This window comes from Akebia trifoliata, chromosome 3 (genome assembly GCF_017979445.1).
Source record: "Akebia trifoliata isolate Shusen 1 chromosome 3, ASM1797944v1, whole genome shotgun sequence".
NCBI lineage: Eukaryota > Viridiplantae > Streptophyta > Magnoliopsida > Ranunculales > Lardizabalaceae > Akebia > Akebia trifoliata.
Window position 1 is genome coordinate 58,881,870 of NC_141377.1, and position 21,757 is coordinate 58,903,626.

The 21,757-nt window shown below is 35.0% G+C and overlaps 1 protein-coding gene across 2 annotated transcripts; it reads left to right on the top strand.

Annotated features, from left to right (window-relative positions):
- The first annotated feature begins 272 nt into the window (after window positions 1-272).
- YAK1 (YAK1-like protein 1) lies at window positions 273-21,225 on the top strand. Of its 2 annotated transcripts, XM_086437429.1 has the most exons (19): window positions 273-875; window positions 5,808-6,007; window positions 11,787-11,940; window positions 12,096-12,205; window positions 12,346-12,415; window positions 12,896-12,978; window positions 13,070-13,148; window positions 13,283-13,323; window positions 13,720-13,842; window positions 15,136-15,286; window positions 15,592-15,706; window positions 15,835-15,917; window positions 16,030-16,104; window positions 16,572-16,646; window positions 16,778-17,619; window positions 19,264-19,437; window positions 19,684-19,997; window positions 20,807-20,853; window positions 20,951-21,225. In XM_086437429.1, exons 1-19 carry the CDS (start codon window positions 708-710, stop codon window positions 21,023-21,025), a joined length of 2,979 nt encoding a protein of 992 aa, XP_086293555.1. In that variant the 5' UTR covers window positions 273-707; the 3' UTR covers window positions 21,026-21,225. The 2 variants fall into 2 exon arrangements, with proteins under 2 accessions (XP_086293555.1, XP_086293556.1); XM_086437430.1 differs by lacking the exons at window positions 20,807-20,853; window positions 20,951-21,225 and adding an exon at window positions 20,351-20,754.
- The last annotated feature ends 532 nt before the right edge of the window (window positions 21,226-21,757 follow it).

Here is a 21,757-nt window from a genome sequence, read left to right on the forward strand (position 1 = left end):
ACTTCTAGATAATTTTTTTTTACATGTAGGAAGTACCATAGGACCAATATATCAAATGAATTAATAGCTATATGTGAATGAAAAGCCAATCAGGTTGACCTATAGCATTGAAAATAGGATCAAAGTCTAGTTAAAAAAAAAAACTAGGAGGCTGGTTGCAAGTTTCAATCCAACTCCCGAGTGTACAGAAACCTAAAAAAAGTTAAGTGAACCGCAGTTAAAGATAATCTAATTATGGTTAAGTTGGAGATATAAAACAAAACTTATTTTATACGACAAGCAGCTGCTGGCCAAGAATCTCTCTCTTTCTCTCTCTTGTTTGGAAGAGAAGAAGACGGAGGCGGAGGAAATAATACCATTTCAATTCAGGCCTATCTTCACATCTTCTTGATCACAATCATCACTTGCTTTGATGTTCTCAGTGAAGTTCAAATTTTCCCCATCAAAACCCTAGTTTATCTCTACCTGATACAAGCCACGATTCATCGAATCGGGGCAGATTTCTTCAATAAAGTTGATTATGGGATTGAATTCTGCTGGATAACTTTATCAGATTATTGTGGAATTTGAGGAGAAATAGCTTTCGGTTTGTGGTTATTTGGTTTTATTTAATCTTTTATTTGATAGATTGTTGGTACTGGCGATCGCGATGGCGATGGTGTCGGTTTATAGGGATTTTTGGATTCGAGCTTGATTTCTACCGAGTCATGGATGAAGCCAGTACTAGCAAGGAAGAAGAACCTCAAGTTGCTGAAAATTTATCGAATTCGCCATGGAATCCGAGGCTGCAAGCTTTCTGTCAGTATTCTCCGCCGCATGTGGCCGCGGGAACTGCCCAGAAATCCAGTACTTTGCGCATTATCGTAAGAAGACCGGTGAGTATATTTGGGTTTTGGTTTTTTGTTACAGTTTCTTGTTTATAAACGTTGAATTATGATAATGTCCAAATATGTACATTTGGGGATTGTTGGATGTTGGGCTGTGTTTGATTTTGGTAATTAGAATTTATGCTCTATTGATTGAATTTGCGAGACTATAAATAATTCAATTTGGTTTCAACCTCAGTTCATTGTAGAACAAAGGATGTGCTTGACTTGCCACTTTCCCCCTAGAAAAGGTATCTTTCTAATATATTACGGACGCATGGATGATGATCTAAATAGACAATTTTTTTTTATGGATTGAAAAACTGAAACCATGGTTAAGTATCAGTAACTACTATTACTGAGTGATAAAATTTAGAATTTATATGATTCAATTTAAATTACTTAATTTTTTTAATCAAATCTTGATTGAAGAGGAGGTTGAGAAGACCAATACAAGAACGAGATACAAGAGTTAACAAACACGACCACACGACAACACAACCAACTTCTCCAGGGATATGTTACAAACCCAATCCCAAGATCGACCCCCTCCCCCCCCCCCCAAAAAAAAAAAAAAAAAAAAATAATAATAATAATAATAAAATAAAAAATCAGAGAACACTCCCTAGTTATTGCCTTCTTTGATTGCTAACGGCTTTAAGGATGCTGATGATAATGTCATTCATCATTGTATTCTTTGTGGCTTTGGACAGTCATAGTTTATATTTGCCACCCTTTTCATTTGTTTTTGATGAGAACCAATGTTCCAAAAATCATAGAGAATGAGTAGGGTATACACTTCAAAGATGTAGCTTAATGGCGTAGGAGAAGTTTAATTTCAATCAAGAAAGTTAAAAAAAAAAAGATGTATAAATTGCACATTATCACATATGAAGCATTTCATTACACTTTGCGGAAGCATAGCAATGAAACCCACTAGAGGAAAATTTTAAACTCTAAATATCATTACTAAAAAATCCTTAAAAAAATATTATTCTAAGTAAAAAGTTTTCAGGCAAGAAAGCAATTCAGAGAACCTTTAGAAACTCATGAACATTCTTAACCATTTTATCTTTCAAGCATAATTTCCTGAAAATTAAAATGAAATGACTATATTATGGTGGTCTGGAGCTCTTAGATGTACTCTTTTGTGTTTGGTAAAATCAGTTTTGTTAAGTTAAAGAAAGACAACCAAAAATACAAAAAACTCTAGTGATAATCACTAGACAAGATCATACTATATTACCTCTCCTCAAGGTGGACAGATTTTAATTTGTAAAACTTACCCTCGTCTCTGGTGGCACATCTAATGCAAACTTCTCTACTGGATAGAATCTGGTATCTTTAGCTTAGAAGTGAAAAACTAAAATTTTCTGATTTCACACGTTCTTGCCATAGAGGAAGTTGATTGTGTTTGCTCTAGCTTCCAGTACAGTCCACATGAGATGCTTACTTGCTCGGATTCATCTTCAATCTAGGAAGTCTATTATAGAGGACCGAGATCAAGGGTTAGATCATCGTCTGAAAACAAAAGAAGGGGGAAGCATACCATCCATCTTCCACTGCCACCATTTCTACTTTCAGGATTTCATCCAACCTTTCGTTTTTATAAACTTATTCTACAACTTTCTTCCTCTTCGTAAACATTTTTTTTTCAGCCTTCTTCCTCTTCATTTAACTTTTATTATTATTTTTTGTTATTGGAAGATCTTTTTGGAGTTCTTAGTAAGTTTAATGGAGAATTGGGACTTTCGAACTCATACTCAAAGATTTTACAATAATGAAAAGTATGGCGCTGTAGATTGTCTTCAAAAGTTTTTCAACGTGTGGTGATCCTTGAGTTGTCAATAATCGTCAAGTGTGTTAAGTTGCAGACAAAAAGTTCTAGTGATGTTATTATGTCGTCATCCTCATTTTTCACGTTGTTTAGATGAACCCTTTTCAGACTTGAAGAGTGTATGATGCAGGACGATGAGGGGAGATAAGAAAATGGAATTTGATTTATGCAAAATAGGGGATTTAGGAAAATCTGGTTGGGGATTGGGTTAAGGACTTGGGCGACAATAGGAGAGATAAGAAAATGAAATTTGATTTTAGATTTTGGGCAAGTATGACCACAATCTCAATGAAAATGGTTAATAGTTAGGGTTTATAGGGTAAGGAAGGAATTAAAGGTTAAGGTTTATTGGGTAATGATTAAGGGTTAAAATAAAATGGGTTTCAAGAATAAAAAATCAAGGATCAAGAATCAAGAAAGTTAAGAGAGAAAAAAAAATATTAGAAAAAAAATGAATAGAAAGATAGAATTTTGGAATCACACCAAGAATGGTAGAGAACTCACTTCACTCCATTAAAGAAACTCATTCTTTATTCATCAAATCTTCATTGTTCATTCATAAAATAAAAAAAAAACCCTAAAACAATCTATATAAAGAAACTAAATTTAAAAATCCTAGTTAAACTAAAATACCAAATAAATCAACCTAATTTTCATAACTCTCTTTCCTAATTTTCAAACCCTAATAAACTTAAATAAAAGACAAACTAACGTTACTAAACTGCCTCTAAATATTATACTAAGACTATGGGCAAAAAAAACATGAAAATAAAGTCCTAAAACAGAAATCTAGATAAAAACTAAAATTCGCTCTTTAAAATTTGATGTCCCCATCAATTCTCCTTGACTGGGAAGATTTCGCTACTGCCAAAATAAAATTGTAGTAATTTTCATCGTCGGTTGCATTCCACATTAGTGTAACTTCAATGTATTTAATCCAAAATAAAATTCCATCTTCAATTCTTGAAGCTTTGAACAAATTGATAGCACTCTCGAAAAATCTTTATTGGTTATCTCTACACTTGAAATGTTAGATTTCTAATAGAATTGAAATTTGCCCAGGGATAGGTTATCGTGTAACATGTAATTTTCAGACATTATGCATTGCAATCGTTGAAATAAGTAAATGGTAACTCCAATCGAAGTTAATCTTCATTGTTATTGATAGAGAAATTCAAACACACTTTAATAATCTTTTCACTAACAATCCATGTTATCCAGCAAAAAATATCATGTCGGTATTTTTTTTTTTGTCATATTCGAAATTACTGTTGAATGTTTAGACCTTTGTCTTTTTATCGCAAAGAAACAAATATTTAGTGATAAATCGAACGAATGTCTGGTTCGATTTGAATGAACCATGACTACGATCAAAGTTAAGGCTAACAATTATGTCATCGAGGTTTGGAATTACAAATTGGTCAAGATGAGGGTTTGGGCTATCCATTTAAGTGGTATGCAAAATCTGAATTTGGATTCTATTCATAGATAAGTGACTCTTTGTGTACGTTATGGATAGATTCATATCTTAGAGGGGTTGATAATAAGTTCTTTCAAAATTGATATTTGCCCTTCTGTTAGTGTAAGATGTGTTCCCGAAATGTTTGCGATCATGTGAATAGCACTACAAATGAATAAATTGTGCTATAAGTATGATCATCTTCATTGTTCTTTCGAATCGAACAAAATATTAATTCAATTTATCACTAGATATTTATTTCTTTGTGATAAGAAAACAAAGGTTCATACATTCCATCTTAATTTCAAATATGATGAAGAACGATACCGACATGATATTATTTTATTGGATAATTTGAGCTGTTAAGGAAAATATCATTAATGTTATGTTTGAATTTCTCTGTCGATGGCAATGGAGATGAATTTAGTTTGGAGTTACCCTTTACTTATTTCAACGATTTCAACGCCCAATATATGAAAATTATATTTTGCATGATAAATTATATCCGTGTAGATTTCAATTCTATTAGACATTTAACATTTCAGGGTGTGGAGATATCTAATGAAGATTTTTCAAGAGTGTTGTCGAGTTGTTCAAAGTTTCAAGATTTGAAAATGAAATTTTACTTTGGATTAAATACATTGAAGTTATACTCTTTATGTCTGAAAATGATCTATTTAAACAACGTGAGAAATGAGAATGAAGACAGAACATCACTGAAACTTTCTGTCTACGACTTAACGTACTGGAGATTCTTGGCAATTCAACAATGGTCACATGTTGTAAAACCTGCTAGAAATCATCCTCAGTTCCATAACTTCTATTATTGTAAAATCTTTAATTATGAGTTCATTCTTGGTTTTCCATCGAGCTTACTAAGTGTTCATAGAGGATCTCGCAAGATCCTCTATTGAATCTTAGAAGATCATAGAAATAAAAGTTGGATGAAGAAGAATAAGGTTGCATAGAAGGTTAACTAAGAGGAAGAATGTTTAAGAGGACAAAGGTTGGAGGAAATGGTGGAAATGGATGATAAGCTTACCCCTTCTTTTGTTTTTGAATGGATGACCTGACCCTTGATCTCGGTCCTCTATGATTCTTTGATTGAAGAATCCACATGATCTCCATTTTGTAAAGTATGGATGATCCTGTATTTCTATTCATGACATTCCCATATTCTTGCATCAATAGCCAATAAATTTGATATAACTAGAGTCAGAACGGTGGTTCAATTTTTCAGATCCCGGATAGAAAAGATAGCAGATTTTCTATTATTTCATAATGCGTGGTATTTTTATTTTTATTTTTTATAACTCTCTCACTCGTTCCTGTTGTTTCTCTCTTTCAAATCCCAATATTTGTTCAACGTCGGCTTTGAGAAGGAATCTTTTTGGGACTTACAAATGTAATGGATCACATTAGTGAGTTAGTAAGGGTTGGATAATCATTTTGGCAATTTTATCCCCAATTATTGCATTTATTTATTTGTAATACAAGATTTTCATGTAACATTTTAGGGAAAATAAAACTCATTATATCTACTTCTAGTGTTCTTATTAGGTGATGCTACATTACTCAGATTACGTCATCTGTAATTGTTTTAATTGGATGTCCCTGTACTGACTGACAGTTTTTGCCTTTGCAGCTGGTCTTGAAATTAACCAAGGACATAGTTGATACATACCAAACATGTAACCCAGATTTCAAGTATTCTGAAGCATTGAATCCAAAGCGTTACCTTACAAGCCCATCAGTTGGAGTGCTCAATGATGGCTGTGATAATGCAAATTCGGATCTTATTTTATCTGTGAACTATGTCTTGGTCAATTTAGACTCACAACGGAGGTTTGTTTTTGTTAGTTATAGATTTCCATTTTTTAACCCCTTTCCCTGTTACTGTAGTAATCTTTTTCCCTTCTTGCACTAAAAAAATTGTGTATTCTAGAAAATCTGATGAAGAGGGAAATATTGAAGCCTAACTTCTTGTGGTCTATGTATTTTTATTTTGTTTTGTTTAAAAGATTTAACTTGCTGTTGCATACTTAAACCTAACTGAAAAACAAATATTCTGTTTGTTATATGCAGATAAATATTATATCTGTATATCATATTATATGCTCTCTAGATTAAACAAAATGTTGGCTTCCTCCCTTGCCCTTTGACCTTGTCTTTTCTAACTTGAATTGACGAATTTCTCTCTCTCTCTCTTAACACTAATTCCCTTCACCGTAGATTAGAGTGAAAAATTAGTACTTAAGGATCATTTTTAATACCATGTGAATTACAAATTATTCCAATGGCACCGTGCTACATCTGCCATTAATGGTCCTCAGATAAAAGTCTCAAAGATCTCCAATTTCTCTACATCATTAAACTTATCAATTTCTTTTCAAATGGTTCAATTCAAATATTTAAAAACCCCTTATTTTTTCACCCCAAAATTCATCATCTCCAACCTCTTTAAGCTCGTCTACCCTCCATTGGCTTCAACGTTTTGAAGTAAACCCTTGATTTTTCTACTGAAATATCCATCATCTTCAAGCTTTGAAACTTATTCAACTTCGTCTTCAATTCATCGACTTCAACCTCTAGAAGAAAATCTTTGATTATTCTACTGAAAACCCATCTTCTTCAAGTTCTTCAACCGATTCAACCTTGTCTTCAACGATCGATTTAATTCTCCTGATGAAAACCCTTCGCAAAAATCCTATCTTGTTTGTGAGTTAGGAAGGTTAAATGAGCTAGATCTTAAAATTGAATGACTGGTTTTAGAGAGAAAAATCAAGAGCATTTAGTTATTTGGTTGATGTTGAAGATAAGAGCATTTTCCAAAAAGCAATCCTCTAGGTTTTAGAGTCAATGGGTGTGGTAGTTATTTATGCCATACGAATTGGGGTGCTGTTAGCAAAAGTTGGTATATAAGGGCATTTTCCAAAAACAATCCTCTAGGTTTTAGAGTCGATGGCTGTGTAGTTATTTATAGGTGTGGCATATGAATTGGGGTGCTGTTAGCAAAATTTGGTGTGGAAATAGAATTTCTCTAAATTTAGGTGTAAATTCAACACACGTGCACAAACATATACAGAGCCCAGAGCAGTTTTTATTTGTTCACTATTTGTACCTTTTTTGGATGGGTTATTCCCTATTTGTACATTCGTTGCATAGTCCACATGGATATCACAGTGAATGATCCAATAACTTCTCCATATGGTGGAGACCATCGTCACAAACAATCAATTCAATTTGACATTCTCAAACCCTAGTGGAAAGTTTCCTTGGGATTGAAAAATTCTGGACTTCTAATTTAACAAGTAATTTACATCAACTTTTCATATGGGTGGCAATGTCGGAATGGCCTGGTTTTCGGCACGTATATCTTCTTGGTGACTGGGGTGAAGTTTCCCATGAGAACTGGTCTTTTTAAAGTCAACTTCCTGCACAATAATCTTCTGGTATCTTATCGGTTTAAGATCCCTTTTCAAATCAGTCTATTTTGAGAGACAACATCTTAATTCTTTCTCTAAATCGGTGCATGTTCAAGACGCACCATGGGAGAGCCACATCATCTTGAAACAAAATAGCTTTTAGTATTTAAAGAGAGAGAACGATGAATTCTAGGCTCAGTGAATTTTATAAAGCAAGAAAAAATTTGGAAGAAATAGGGGATTTAAAGGTTTAGCAAATCCTTCTCAAACTCTACAGTGTGTGTTTGCAAAAATCACATCCAATTCTCCGTATTGACTCCTAAAAGATTTTTATTTAAACACCTTACCAGACTACATACTTTTCTAATCCTTGTTCAGGGCCATTCTATTAGATTTACACTTGCACTAATATTGTAATAAAGGCCAAATACGCCATTAAACCAGTAGAAGGGCCAATGGTGATGCTCCTTTGGCAACACAAAGCATGGGGATGTTTAGATCATTTTTGTAATATGGAAGTGAGGCTTATATTCTATTTTTTGGATGTAAATAAAGTTTTTAGTGCAGAAAACTTTAAACTCTTAACAGCATATGTTTTAGGAGTTGACAAACAAGTGGATTTTCTCACTAGTAGCTAAAGATTGTGGTCTTATGTTTTTCTTGTGCTTTTTGTATTTTGACGTGCCTCTTAGTAAAAAAAAATCCCTCTTTTCATACCAGTAAAATTGTTCTTTATTTCCCATTAAATGAGTAGTTTGATAAAGAAGACATTTCTATTCCAAATACTTGTAATATGGCTGAAGCCCAGTACTTGTAGAGCTTCATGTCATACCTCACTAGTTCAAGGCGTCTTTGATCAGGCCTAACTCAGGCCATCAGGAAACTCAGAAAGATGTTTAAAACCAGTTTCGAAACACATAAATGGATACTTAAAAGTTTTATCTTCACAGTGTATATTTATTTATTTATCTTAGTTATTTTGCATTACTAGGTATTAACCCCTAACCCACTTTCTTCTTAAAAAAAACTTACATTGTAATAGTGGATAACGATACTGGTATTTTAATCTTGTCAAGGAACTGTCTATTGCAAAGATGAGAGAGGGATTTAGTTGCTCATAATGCGAAAAGAAATTTTAGTCATTGGATCAAGTGAAGATATCCACTCCTTGCACGATTCAGTAACACTAGCCCATACGAGAACCTATGCATTCTGGGGTCAATGTCCAATGTTTCAATATTTCCCCCTTCCACAACAATGTTCCTTAAACATGTTCCCCCCTCCCCCCCTTTTTTTGATAGGTTTAGGGTTATTGGTTAGCTTAAGAAGTATGGGGTTCGAGGGGGGTTTGAACCTAAGACGTGAGAACAACACTCCACACGTCTTACTACTTAGTTGTGATGATTCAAAATTTCAAATCAATCTGTGAATTTATGTACATATGTGTACAAAGACGTGCATATGTATCACTCTGTCATCAGCAATCAAATGTATAATAGGAATGAAGGCTTAGATAGATGATGGAGGGATTGACGTAATAAGAAATGATATGAAGACACATTCCACATGTGCATGAAAATGTGCAAGCACACATGAAATCTTGGGTACTATGTGTTATCAACATAAATTGTTCCATTCTGATCTTCACGACAGTGATGAAACGAACTACATATCCTTACATTTATAGGAACAATTTATTATTTTTTTATAGGTAAATGCTAATTATATTAGATGTGGTCAAGGTGACCAGCAATAACAATATACAAGGACACCCATACGATAGACTTTCGACTAATCATGAAAATTTACAAACCCACTCCCATCTCCCCATAAAATCCTCATCAAAGACATCTTCTTTAAACTCATCTAAGACACCTTTCCCTTCAAACACACTACGATTCCTGTTTCCGAATACCCCAGCACAAAAAAAATTGAAGAAGAGATCAGAGCAATCTCCTAGCCCGCATGAAGGGAGAACCCAAAGTTTTCCAGGATTCAAAAAGACCTTTAACCGTCTTCGTGAAGCACAAGGGAATTCCGAAGAGTGCTTCCATACCACTCGAGCCAATGCACAATGTCTTATAGGAACAATTTATTGTTGGGAAAATTATTATAGGTCAATGCAGTTTTCACAAAAATGATGGAAATGTTGTGGTAAAGACGGAAATATTGAGAAATTTTTATTGAAACTGAAGGAAATGATAAAACAAATACTAAAACACGCTTATAAGTTATAAAAATACAACAAACAATCATATGAAGTTTGGAATCAACAATCTTCCAACATACATATGCACAAGTATTTGAGAGCCAAAAAAGTGAAAGACAGTAATATTTTACATGGAAATGAGAATAATAATGTCACATTAACTACATACGCCTATGCCTTAACATGTAAAACACTTGCTTAATGAACAAACTAATTACGTACTATAACGCATTATTACATTTTATTTTTTACTTATGTGTTGAATTAATTGCAAATATATTCAACTAGTTGGAACAGGGAGGATTGTACGTGCATGCTTATATCATCATCGTCGTCAAAGCCTCATCCCAAATACTTTGGATTGTCTAAACGAATCTTATTCCTCCATTCCTCTCTCTAGAGCCACGTCTTCTGTTATTGGAAGTGTTCATATACGCTTTCACTATCTCAATCCATGTTCTACTTTCGACTTGAATATTTCTTCCGACACGGGCTATTATCATCAGCCTTTGTTGAACTTACGCAAACCATCTCAATTGACTTTCTCTTAGTTTATTACCCATTGGAGCTACTCCCATATTTTCGCCTATGTATTCATTTCTAATTATATCTTTCTTAGTCATTCCACTAATCCTTCTGAACATTCTCATCTTTACTACCCTCAATTTAACATGATGCATCTTAACACTCAACATTCAATTTCATAAAGTATAGTTGGTTTTACTGCCGTCTTATATAAAAAAATTTCTTTAAATTTTATTAGTATGCATTGATCACATTGCATTCTAAAAATACTTCCACTTTAACCATCAGGTTCTAATCCTATGGGCTTGCTTATATGAACATAGTACCATGCTTATAATGCATGTAATAAGATGATTGAGTGACCTAACTAAATCTAATTAATAATTGAATATTTTGTGTCTTTTTTATTGTTGACTTATTATTATATGTAATTTTCAATGTCTTTCTACAGGCAATTTATGAGTTTTTTTAAATAAAAAAAAATTCAATATTTTCGGAATAATTGTTCAACAAATAATATATCAGTTCATCGGAATATTTTGGTATCTAAAATTTGAATTTATTTGCCTCAATGTTCACTATTCACCAAAAATATTTTGTGAAATGGATAATGATTTCCACCAAAATGTATTCAAGAAGAAATTTTCAGTTATATCTCATGTCGGGCATTGTGGAAATGGACATGTTTTATGGAAATATGTAGAAGTTTAATACTATGCTGTTGGGGGTTATTAATGTGCTTATGGCTTTATAGCTAGTTTTAAAGGTCAATTAGAAGGCCTGTCCCAACTAAAAATTTAAAAGATAACCTAATAGAAGATATGCAATGTTTTTTCATATCCTATCTTTTATGTTTAAACATTTTTGTGAGGAATGGAATATACAAGGTTTACCCCAGTGTTTGCAGGCATAAAACTCTCTTTTTTTTTTTCATATCCCATGTTATATGTTTAAACATTTTTTGTGAGCAATGGAATATAGAAGGTTTCCTCCAGTATATCCAGGCATAAAACTCAAAAGGGTGGCATTTGTCTGTAGTGTGCTTCAAAATGTTGTAGTTAATCCCAAGGTTTAAAGGGACTGTTATAACAGTATCTCAGTAGTACTGCAACAACCCTTATATCAGTAATGTAACCATGTTACATAATTGAGGGGGGACACATAAATAATATTAACTGCCTTCATTTTTATTAAACACCAAAAGGACTGTTATTCGATTTTGAAATTTGAAAATATTTTGTTTTTGTAATAACAGTTATTTTGAAATACAACGTAGAAATAATACCATTACATAACATTACCACTGTTACTATGTTATCTGTGTTTATGGTAATATACACTAGAAATACTAGATATATTTTTTTAATATATTTAAAAGTAGCAATTTCCCATTTTAGTATGTCGTTAATTTGATGTGGCACTCTTAGACAAGCATCTGACTTTGTTGCTTTTTAACATGTGGCAGGTATGTTGTCAAAGATGTTCTTGGACACGGGACTTTTGGACAGGTTGCCAAGTGCTGGGTTTCAGAAACAAACAGCTTTGTTGCTGTTAAGATCATTAAAAATCAACCTGCTTACTACCAGCAGGCATTAGTTGAGGTCACCATCCTGACAATGGTAATTAAATTCTTAACTGGTGCACCGGGGATTTGTTGGGTGCTCTAAGAGGCCCAGATACCTTGGTTTCCAAAAAAAATAAAAATTCCTTTTACTTATAATAGAGGATATGGGAATTCCTGTGTGTACTTATTACTATTTTCATTTTTTTGCAGCTAAATATGAGGTTTGATCCCGAGGATAAGCATCACATAGTCCGTATCCTCGATTATTTTGTATTCCAGCGTCATCTGTGTATTTCCTTTGAACTGCTTGACACAAATCTGTAAGTTGCTTTCTCAGTTTTAAAAGATTGATCTAATGAGTACATTTTATTAATTAAACAGTACATAATGTCATGGTTTCATTTAATAATTTCTTTTAGGACCTTGTCCTGCTAGTAGTGACATATTTTTGACCATTCAGGTATGAGCTCATCAAGTTGAACTGTTTTAGAGGGTTATCGTTGAGCATTGTTCAAGTGTTCTCAAAACAAGTAAGTTTTGCTCATAATTTAGGTTGGTTTGAACATCTGATTTTCCACTTGGGATGGTCATTGATGCTTATTAAACAGTGTTCTCTTAGCCTGTGCTATTTAATTAATTTTTGGGAGCTGCTATTGACACCCCAACTTTTAGTTATTACACCCAGTTAAAAATAAAGAAAATGTGTGAATGGTTGAGAATAAATAAAAGTTGGGGTGCTAATAGAAGCTCTCTCATGTTTTTTTTTTTTTTTTGGGTTTAGGATTTTGTATGAACCTTATCATAATTGTAAACAATTACAAAAATTGTTTGAACAAGTGTTATAATATTTTGTAATGTTGAGAAACTAATTTGAACCAATCCTTTGTAATGTTTGAATGGTGTGTTCTAATCTTTAATTGGGGGGTGATAAATAATTTAAGAAATTAGGGTGTAATAAGTAAAAGTTGGGGTGCCAATAGCAACTCTCTAATTGTATTCCATTCCTTCAGATCTTGCGTGCATTGGTTCTAATGAAAGATGCTGGTATCATTCATTGTGATCTGAAGCCCGAAAACATTCTTCTCTGCACTAGGTGAGTTGCTTGTTATGTTTGCTTCAGACTAAGTTGTGTAGGATATATTCTGTTCTTTTAAACTTCAATTGTAGTTTCCTGGAATTGACAGTGAGAGGCCGGCAGAAATCAAAGTTATTGATTTTGGATCAGCTTGTATGGAGGATCGGACTGTTTACTCTTACATTCAGGTTTTCATTGCTTATATGTTCTTAAATTTTCATCATTATTATGATTATTGGATTAACATACAAGCATATGGAATGGATGCATCAAGAACTGCTCGCTGACTTGTATTTGATTAGCTTCCCCTTTTCTGCTGCAGAGCCGTTATTACAGGTCTCCAGAAGTTCTTCTCGGTTATCAGTATCCTCATAGATGAATTATGTAATTTTATTCTTCGAGTATAGCTTCTCTTTTTATGGTGGGGTGTGACATTTGAACTTCTTACATGTTTTGTTTAGGTGGAATGTTCAAACGTCGCATCTTTTTCAGGCTTTTATTTTCTTTGTTTTGTGCTTGGGGTTTAATGCTTGAAGCTCGGCTTGGGGGCTCAGGCTGACACCCAACCCGACTCAACCCACCCAACTTGCATTCCTAATGAAAACTCAGAGCTTCTAATTTTCTTTGATATATCAATGCTAAAGAATAATGGTTAGGTTATCTGCATGATTCATACTTTTGTTTGGGTATGGTTTCATGAACTCATGGTCTCTATTATTTTCGTTGGTGTTTTAGTTTGGCCCTTGATCCATTATCTAGATACACCACTGCTATTGATATGTGGTCTTTTGGGTGCATTGTTGCCGAGTTGTACTTAGGGATGCCACTGTTTCCAGGAGCATCTGAATTTGATCTCCTCAAGCGAATGATAAAAATACTAGGGTATGTTCTGTTTTATCAGCAATTCTATTTTGAACTTTTAAATCATTTTGGGCTAAAAACCTGCTGTGCTTGATGTACTCTATAAACTCGTTCTGGGAAAAACATCTTCCTAGTAGTTGATAACTTGATATTAGCTTTCTTTTATTTTTGTGATTGGTAAAATGGTGTGATAGAGAAAGAAGAGAAAATGAAGCTAATGATTTTCACATCCATTAGGTGGTGGTTATGCAATATGCAATGCTTGTGTAAGTACATCATAAACCAATGATTTGACATCTTTGTGGTGTTTCTGCATGTATGCTCCTTATTTGGTTTTCATTGACAAGTGAAATTATTTAGCAAAGACTTAATACAAAAAAAAGGTTTAGAAGGAAAGTAAAGGAAGGTTGCAATTGCCACAGACAACATATCAAGCCTTTTGGCTTTCATCTTCTTTAACCAACAAATAGCATCTTCACACCGTTTCTGTAAGGAGACTTATATACTGTCAAGTTTGCGAACATCCAGATTATAGTCATTTTTAGTCGTGCTAATGATCTCAGCATAGTTTGCAAAGGGCATTCATGAGGTATGCCTCAAGGCGCTCTTCTATGTGACGCATACTCAAAACGCCAAGGTGTGAGGTAAAAGAGCAGAAACTCGTGTGGGATATACTTTTCCTGTCTTCAATTATTTTTCTTCTTCTTCCTCTTCTGTGCTAATGCTGTAAGCTTGGTATAAACACATCTCATAACCCAAGCAATCCATCTGGAACCAAAGCCCATTCTTCCCTACATATATTTTAAAAAGTTCCAGCTCACATGATCATAAGCTTTTTTTAAATCGGTTTTGCACACAAGACCATTTTCTCTAGCTTTGAATCTTGAGTCAATGCACTTGTTTTGCAATTAGAACCCCGTTTAAGATTTGCCAACCTCTCACAAAGTTCCTTGACTTGGTCTTATGATACCATGCATCACTTTTTTCATCCTTGAAGTCAGTTATTAATAAAATAACAAAGAAAAGATGATGATACACTGCTTTGGATTTTATGTAGATTTCTATAATGAAATCGTGTTATTCAGTATTTTGCTTAATCTTATATTGGGAAGTATTAACATATAAGTGATTTATTTTGATGAAGATTACTTAATTTTTGGTTCTAGCAACATTTCCGTACTTGTTGGAGCAAATCTCGTATATTTTATAGATAATTTAAAAAGTTGCTTCTTTTTGCTGTACCATACAGTAAGCTGTTGAACTCCCAAGGACAAGGTGTCTAATGGCTTGATGTATGCTTTGTTGATTGTATAGAGGACAACCCCCTGATCATGTGCTGAAGGAGGCAAAAAACACAAGCAAGTTCTTTAAGTTCATTGGGAATGTCCATTGCTTGGAGAATGATGAAGCCTGCACTGGTGGAAGGAGTATATACCAAGCATTAACTGAAGAGGAGTACGAAGCTGTAAGTTAAATTGTTGTTCTTATTCCTTGAGGACTTCTTGTCCTCTTTTTAATAAATTTAACGTATTAAAAAAAAGTGTTCTTGTTCTTTTAATTATTTAGATCATTATGAAAAGGTTCATTAAAAAGAAAAGAAACCGAAGATCATTTTGTTTCATATATTGAAGCTCTGATCATGCTTTCTTTGGCCGATAAGTCCCCTTTAATTTGGCATTCTATTTGATATTACTCTGATATATAAATTCTTCTGTTGTTTGGTGGTTTTTTTTATCCTCATTTCTTTTCTGGCTGTGAGTTTCTATCCAGAGGGAGTTGAAGAAACCATTAATAGGGAAAGAGTATTACCGTCACATGAACCTGGAAGACATTGTTACGACCTACCCTCATCGGAAAAATATAGCTGAGGAAGAAATCTCTAGAGGTAAGTTGCTTTGTTTTTTTCCCCTTACCCTTAAAATATAAGCGTACATTGCCCACTGAATGGATTTGTTTCGCCCATCATTTCAAATGATTGTTAATGTCTGTCATATCCTGGTAATGACAAAACAGAAAAGATAACCCGATTAGCAATGCTTGATTTCTTGAGGGGACTTATGGAGTTTGATCCAGCGAAGCGGTGGTCCCCTTTACAGGTGGTTCAACTTACTCTAGTGATCAATTTTCGCCTCATCTCTGTTAGTTCCCGCTGCTATGAACGTTAGTTCGAAGTGTTGGATATCATAGTTTAAATTATTCTGCTTGCAGGCTTCTAAACATCCTTTTGTGACGGGGGAAGCCTTTTCATGCCCTTATATTCCTGTTCCAGAGACCCCTCGCATGGTAAGTGTACTTGGTGGAACTATATTGAATTGGTTTCAGAAGCCTCTACCCAATCATTGGATGCCACTACCTTGAGTGCAGTAGATCCACCATTAATAATATTTATGTTCATTGTTTATATATAGACTTAGCTTAATTATTAAAGAAGTCAATTTTCAATTTTTTGTGAATAGAAGCACAAAAATTGAAAAGCTCTATATTGATATCATTTGATTATCAGAGCTGCTCCTGCTTTCTGACTTTCCTGAAACCACCTGCTCTCACTCCATCTCCATCCTCTCCAACTTTGTGCATAAATAAAAGGACCCCGAGTTTTTTGAGTATGGTTATTTAATATCAAATTTACCCTTTTTTTTGCTGAGTTATGTTACAAGTTCAAGTGATTCTAGAATGGTGCAGTCTTGCTTGATCTTTGTTTTGGTAATCAAGCATCTGATTCTACCTAACTTTATGTGTGTATTTTGTAGCTTGTTGCCCAAAATATGAAGGTGGACCACCACCCAGGTGGAGGGCACTGGTTTGCTGCTGGTCTCTCACCTCAGGTCACTTTTTTGACTATAATTTTTGTTAGGGTCTTATTATACCAGACCACGCCCGAAATTTCTGTTGATAGCATTTTAGCTGTAGATTTTTATATGGTATGAGGGTTTGGACTTTGTTTTTAACCTTGTAGGTTTCAAGCGTGAACAGAGGCCCTCCACAGATCAGTCCACATTTTCAGATGGCTGCCTTCTCTCATGCCAGTAGTTATGGAAGCTTCGGAAGCTATGGTAGTTATACAGACGGTGGTGGGCTTGGTAGCAGCTATGGAAGCTATGGAGATGATAGCTGCATGTATGCATATTATTCACCCGTAGGTCCATCTGGCTTGAACATGCATACACATGGTGGTGTAGCAATCCTCGGAGCTAGTCCCGATGCTAGGCGAAGAACTTCTCAATTCTCTCATGGAAATGGACTTGGTGTCAGTCCATCAAATTTTGGGCCAATGTCCTTAGGTGTCAGTCCTTCACAGTTTACACCTCCTACGTCCCACATTCAGATTTCATCAGGCTCTCCTGGGAAATATGGCCCAACTTCTCCAGCACGAGGGAGTGGTGTTCATGGATCACCATTAGGAAAGGTGGCCGCTGTCAGCCAATATAACCGAAGAAGAAGTTTGGGACATCCGGGACCTGGAACTTTCTCGATGCAACCTCAACAGGAGAACGCTTCCTCTACACAAAGACATGGATATCACTCTGAAGGTACTAGCTGTAGTCAGCTTGAGGGGAACTCTCAAGGACATGGTGGTTCTCCTCGGAGTGTGCAATCCGGTTCAAATGTGCCTACTAGCTGGAGACAGAAAAGAGGAGGGATTCGATCAGGGTTTTCATCTACTGTAAGTCAAAACACCTCGGGGGGAGCCTTTGCACTTAACTCCAATATGCCATTCCCTTGGACTTCAGAAACTGCTTATGACCAGCCTGAGAGCAGTTCACTGCCTGATCCCGGAGATTGGGACCCCAATTATAGGTAAGCCTTCAAAGCTCCAGGAGAAGTTCTCCGCTTTAGTGGTACAAAATTGCATTTAGTTTGATTAGTACACATCAGTCACATGACACTCTAGCAGTAGGCTTTCATTGCTGGTCCCAGATCTGGACAAGGAATAAAGGGTCAGGTTTACAATTCGTGTGGAACCCCTTAACATGGAACCAATCTCATTGAGTTTTGAAATGTTGCTGTTGTAAAATTTGACCAAATCAACTAAATCGTATAAATTTTGGCTAAGTTCTAAAATTTCAAGATTTATTTTGATCAATTATTCAAAAGCTTTGGGCTACAAGGGGGCCTTCAAGCAGGGCAAAACCTGAGTGGCATTTTTTTTTTCTTTCAAAAATGGTCCACACAAAATCAGAGATTTTAGGTTTCTTTGTCTTTAAAGGGGATGGATAAGTGCTTTCTTGTTTGGTCTTCATATCACCATTCTTTTTTTTATCGATAAAGATAATTTTATTAAAAGAAGAAAACGAGAGGGGTCGGGAGGACCAACCCAAAACGAAGAAAAGAAGCAAGACAAAAGGAAGGCAAACAACAACGAAACAAGAACAACAAATTACTCTCTCGACAATGAACAAACCCTATCCCATCTCACAACAAAATCTTCAATGAAGACCCCCTTAAACTCCTTATAAAGTTTGCTCCAATTATCTTCTTCTCACTAACTTGTTATAAAATGCAAAATACCAAAACTACGCTACTTAAATGATACTAAAGATTAGACATAAATAATGATGTACTAAATATGATTCTAAAATGTTTTTGTTGGGTGGTGTGGATTGGAGGAGGAAGACAGGACAAGTAATAGAAGTATTTATCAAGCTGTAGAACTGATTGGTGTTTGCTACCCACCCAGGGGCTGGCTAGGTGTTAGAGGTGTTGACTGCTTTGTTTTTTTTAATTTTTCCAGTATCGACATTGATGTTGAAATTAAGATTTAGAAACCTTGTAACTGGCTGTAGCAAGGAAATGTTATCAGTGTTGTATTTGTAATCAAGATTTAAGCACCAACCATGGCCGGCATTTTGGTCGAACACCAAATTTTGGTGTAGCTAACAGGAAAAAACAAATTCTGTTGGTAAAGTTCAATGTACTAGTATTTTGTTTATTCGCTAACCTTGGTTCTCCAATTAGCCTAGGCAAGCATCTAGGCCTCATGGGATTGAAGTTACAATTCTTTCCATATTTTAGGTGAATTTAGTATTTATGATTTTCATTATTTGAATTGGATTTTTATTGATTTAGTTCACTATTTACAATCATATCATTGCATTATGAATTTATTGTCCCTTTGTCATCTTACCTTCCATCCATTAAGATATGACGGGATTATGAATAATCACATGTTGAAGCATGGTTACAATCTTACCGATTAAAAAAAAAGGTATGGTTACAATCCTTGTATATAGGTTGTGTATAGCCGTCCCTCCTTAATATATTTGCAAGGTGGTCAATTTTTTTTTGTAGATAATATATGCCTATATAGTATCTAACTGTATGGATTGTAAACATTTAATTTCCCTTAGGTTCGGTCATGCTGTACTGGCGTAAGCGTTTTGATTTGTGACAACCTTGACTTTGTAATTGATTTCATGTGGAAACTGATGAATCCTTTTCCAGCGATGAACTTCTTTTGCAAGAGGACGGTTCTGACATGGGCTCTTTATCCTCTCACTTTACCAATGGGATGCGCCTTAGTCATGCTTTGGATTCTGCGGTTCCAACAGCTGGTGTTGGAAGGTTAAACCGTGCCTTTTACCAGCCCCCGACAAGCTCACATTTGTTCAACCAAAGGTTAGTCATCATTCCATTGAGTACCTTCATTATGGTTTTCTCATGGATTCTTAGAGTGGGCGATTATGATTTTTTTACATGCAACTTTGGAAATTATTTGCTTATGAAAATTTTGATATTTGGATATGTATTCTCTATCTACTGTATTTGGATTTCTGTTCAAATACTACAATACAATTTTATGGAATACTCTCTCGTCTTGGAGGTTTAATTTTAAGTTCATTCATTATTCTCTTGAAACTTCAGAACAAGTGGACCAGCTCAAGCATATTCATATGTAGAGGTGGGCAGCCCCCCTTCATCTTCATCCTATGATAAGCATGTTGGGTACACCCGTCCCATGTCAAAGCCTTCACATGTCATGCCCCCCCATTTCTCACAAAATTCTCCTAGCCGATTTGGGCAGCTACCTGTTCAGCGGTCTAACCATGGGCAAGCGACTTTTGTTCGTGGCGGAGAGTGGAATCATCCCAACGTTCAGCCCCTCCCTCCCAACTGTAACCCTTTGGGCCCGCGTTCTCCTGGCAATAATAGCTCGTTCATCAATGGCTCATCTTGGGGTACACACTAACTCTACAACATCATTCCACTTGATCAATAATTATTGAGTTTACCCTTTTTTTAAAATTTTTGAATGTGAGATATAGGCAAGGTTTAAAATCTTGTCTTGAGTCAATGTTTCGGCTTGCAGAAAAACCAAGACTGTCTTGACTGAAACATTCCTAGTCAATCTGAAACATTATTCCTAAAACATTCATGAATGTTTTGTTCCTGTCTTGGCTGAAAAATTTCAAGATATGAAACTTAAAACACAGCTTTGCCTCAAGTAACTTTATTACTCTTGGAGGTTTATTGGGTTAGAGGAGAGAACATTCCAGTGCGATTTTAACTTGACCCTTAACTTGTGTTGTAGGAAGAAGGGCCGGACATCCCATCACCACCATTCCACCAACGTCCCATATAAGAAAGGATTATTGAAGGATTGCCTGATATGTACTATCAGCTCAGTTCCCCTCCTAGGAAGGACTGTGTATTCATGGTTAGCCAACAATTTGTAAGGGAAATTTCCATGTTTGCCTTGTGGGCTTGAGCTACTATGAAAATCAGTTTTTTTGGATCATGTTGATCCATTGGAAATTTTATTTTGGGTCATGTTAATCCATTGTGCTTTCATAAATATGATTAAAATTATGGCATCCTTGTCTTCTTGGCATTTTGTGAGTATTTGGTCTATTAGCTGAGGAAAAATGTTTCCATTTGCTGCCAACTTTGTAGTCGAACTCTTGGCTAATATCGAATTTCTGTTTTGTAATCTTCTTTAGAATGATATTCATGTTGTCTGACATATTTTTTGAGGTAAATCCTGCAGTTGGATGGAAGTGTCAATGGAGTTCAGGAACTGGAGCCATCCAACAGGTGCAAAGACATGTTTATAAGTTTATTTTACCAAGGTTTTCTTATATTGCTGGAATTACTAAGGTTTTGGATACACATTTTGTTGAATTGTTTGCAGATTTTTTATCCTCTGGTGATATTGCCAACCTTAATGTATACTAAATGCAGTCCTGGATCCTGTCCGAAGCATTGATAAAGCTCTATTTCTCATCTATTAAAAGAGTCATTGAAAATGAAGAATCAAAGTTGCTGTACTACCCCATATTAATTGTGTTGTTAAGTTTGATTGTGAAGGGGCCTGAACCATAAAGTAACATTCCTTTAGACACTTCAGTTTTGTCTACTTCATTAATTAAATGGATAACCGATGATTCATTCACAGTTGCTTTTTTATGATTTCGTTCTCCTTTTTTCCCCAGATATGGTAGCTTCATATAGTAGATGGATGGATAGATACGTATTTTCTACCCATACCTATAGATTAGATTATGTTAATAGTTACTACGGCATTTCCAATTTGGCTATTTTAGACTTTTTTTTGTTCTTTTTGATATTGCAGTGTTTCCCCTACAATACCGTTTTGGGATGGGACTATATCTACGGTTGATCAATGGAGCTTCATGGGTGTTTGTTAGAATGAAAAACTGAGATATGAAGCATGGAATGCCATGATTGTGGCACAAGTTTACTGTAGATGCAACTTTTTTAACCCTCATGGAGATCTCTATGCCATATCAAGATCGTCAAGATCGACCAACCATAAGAATAATCCACAGAAGATAGAAAGTAGAGAACACAAGAAATTTTTTACGTAGTTCGGCAAAGGTGCTTATATCCATGAGTCCAGGGAGTCATTCCATTATAATCTGTATTCTTGTTACAAGAGGATCCCTTTTACATGTCTCTACCGAATTCTTCTTTTTTT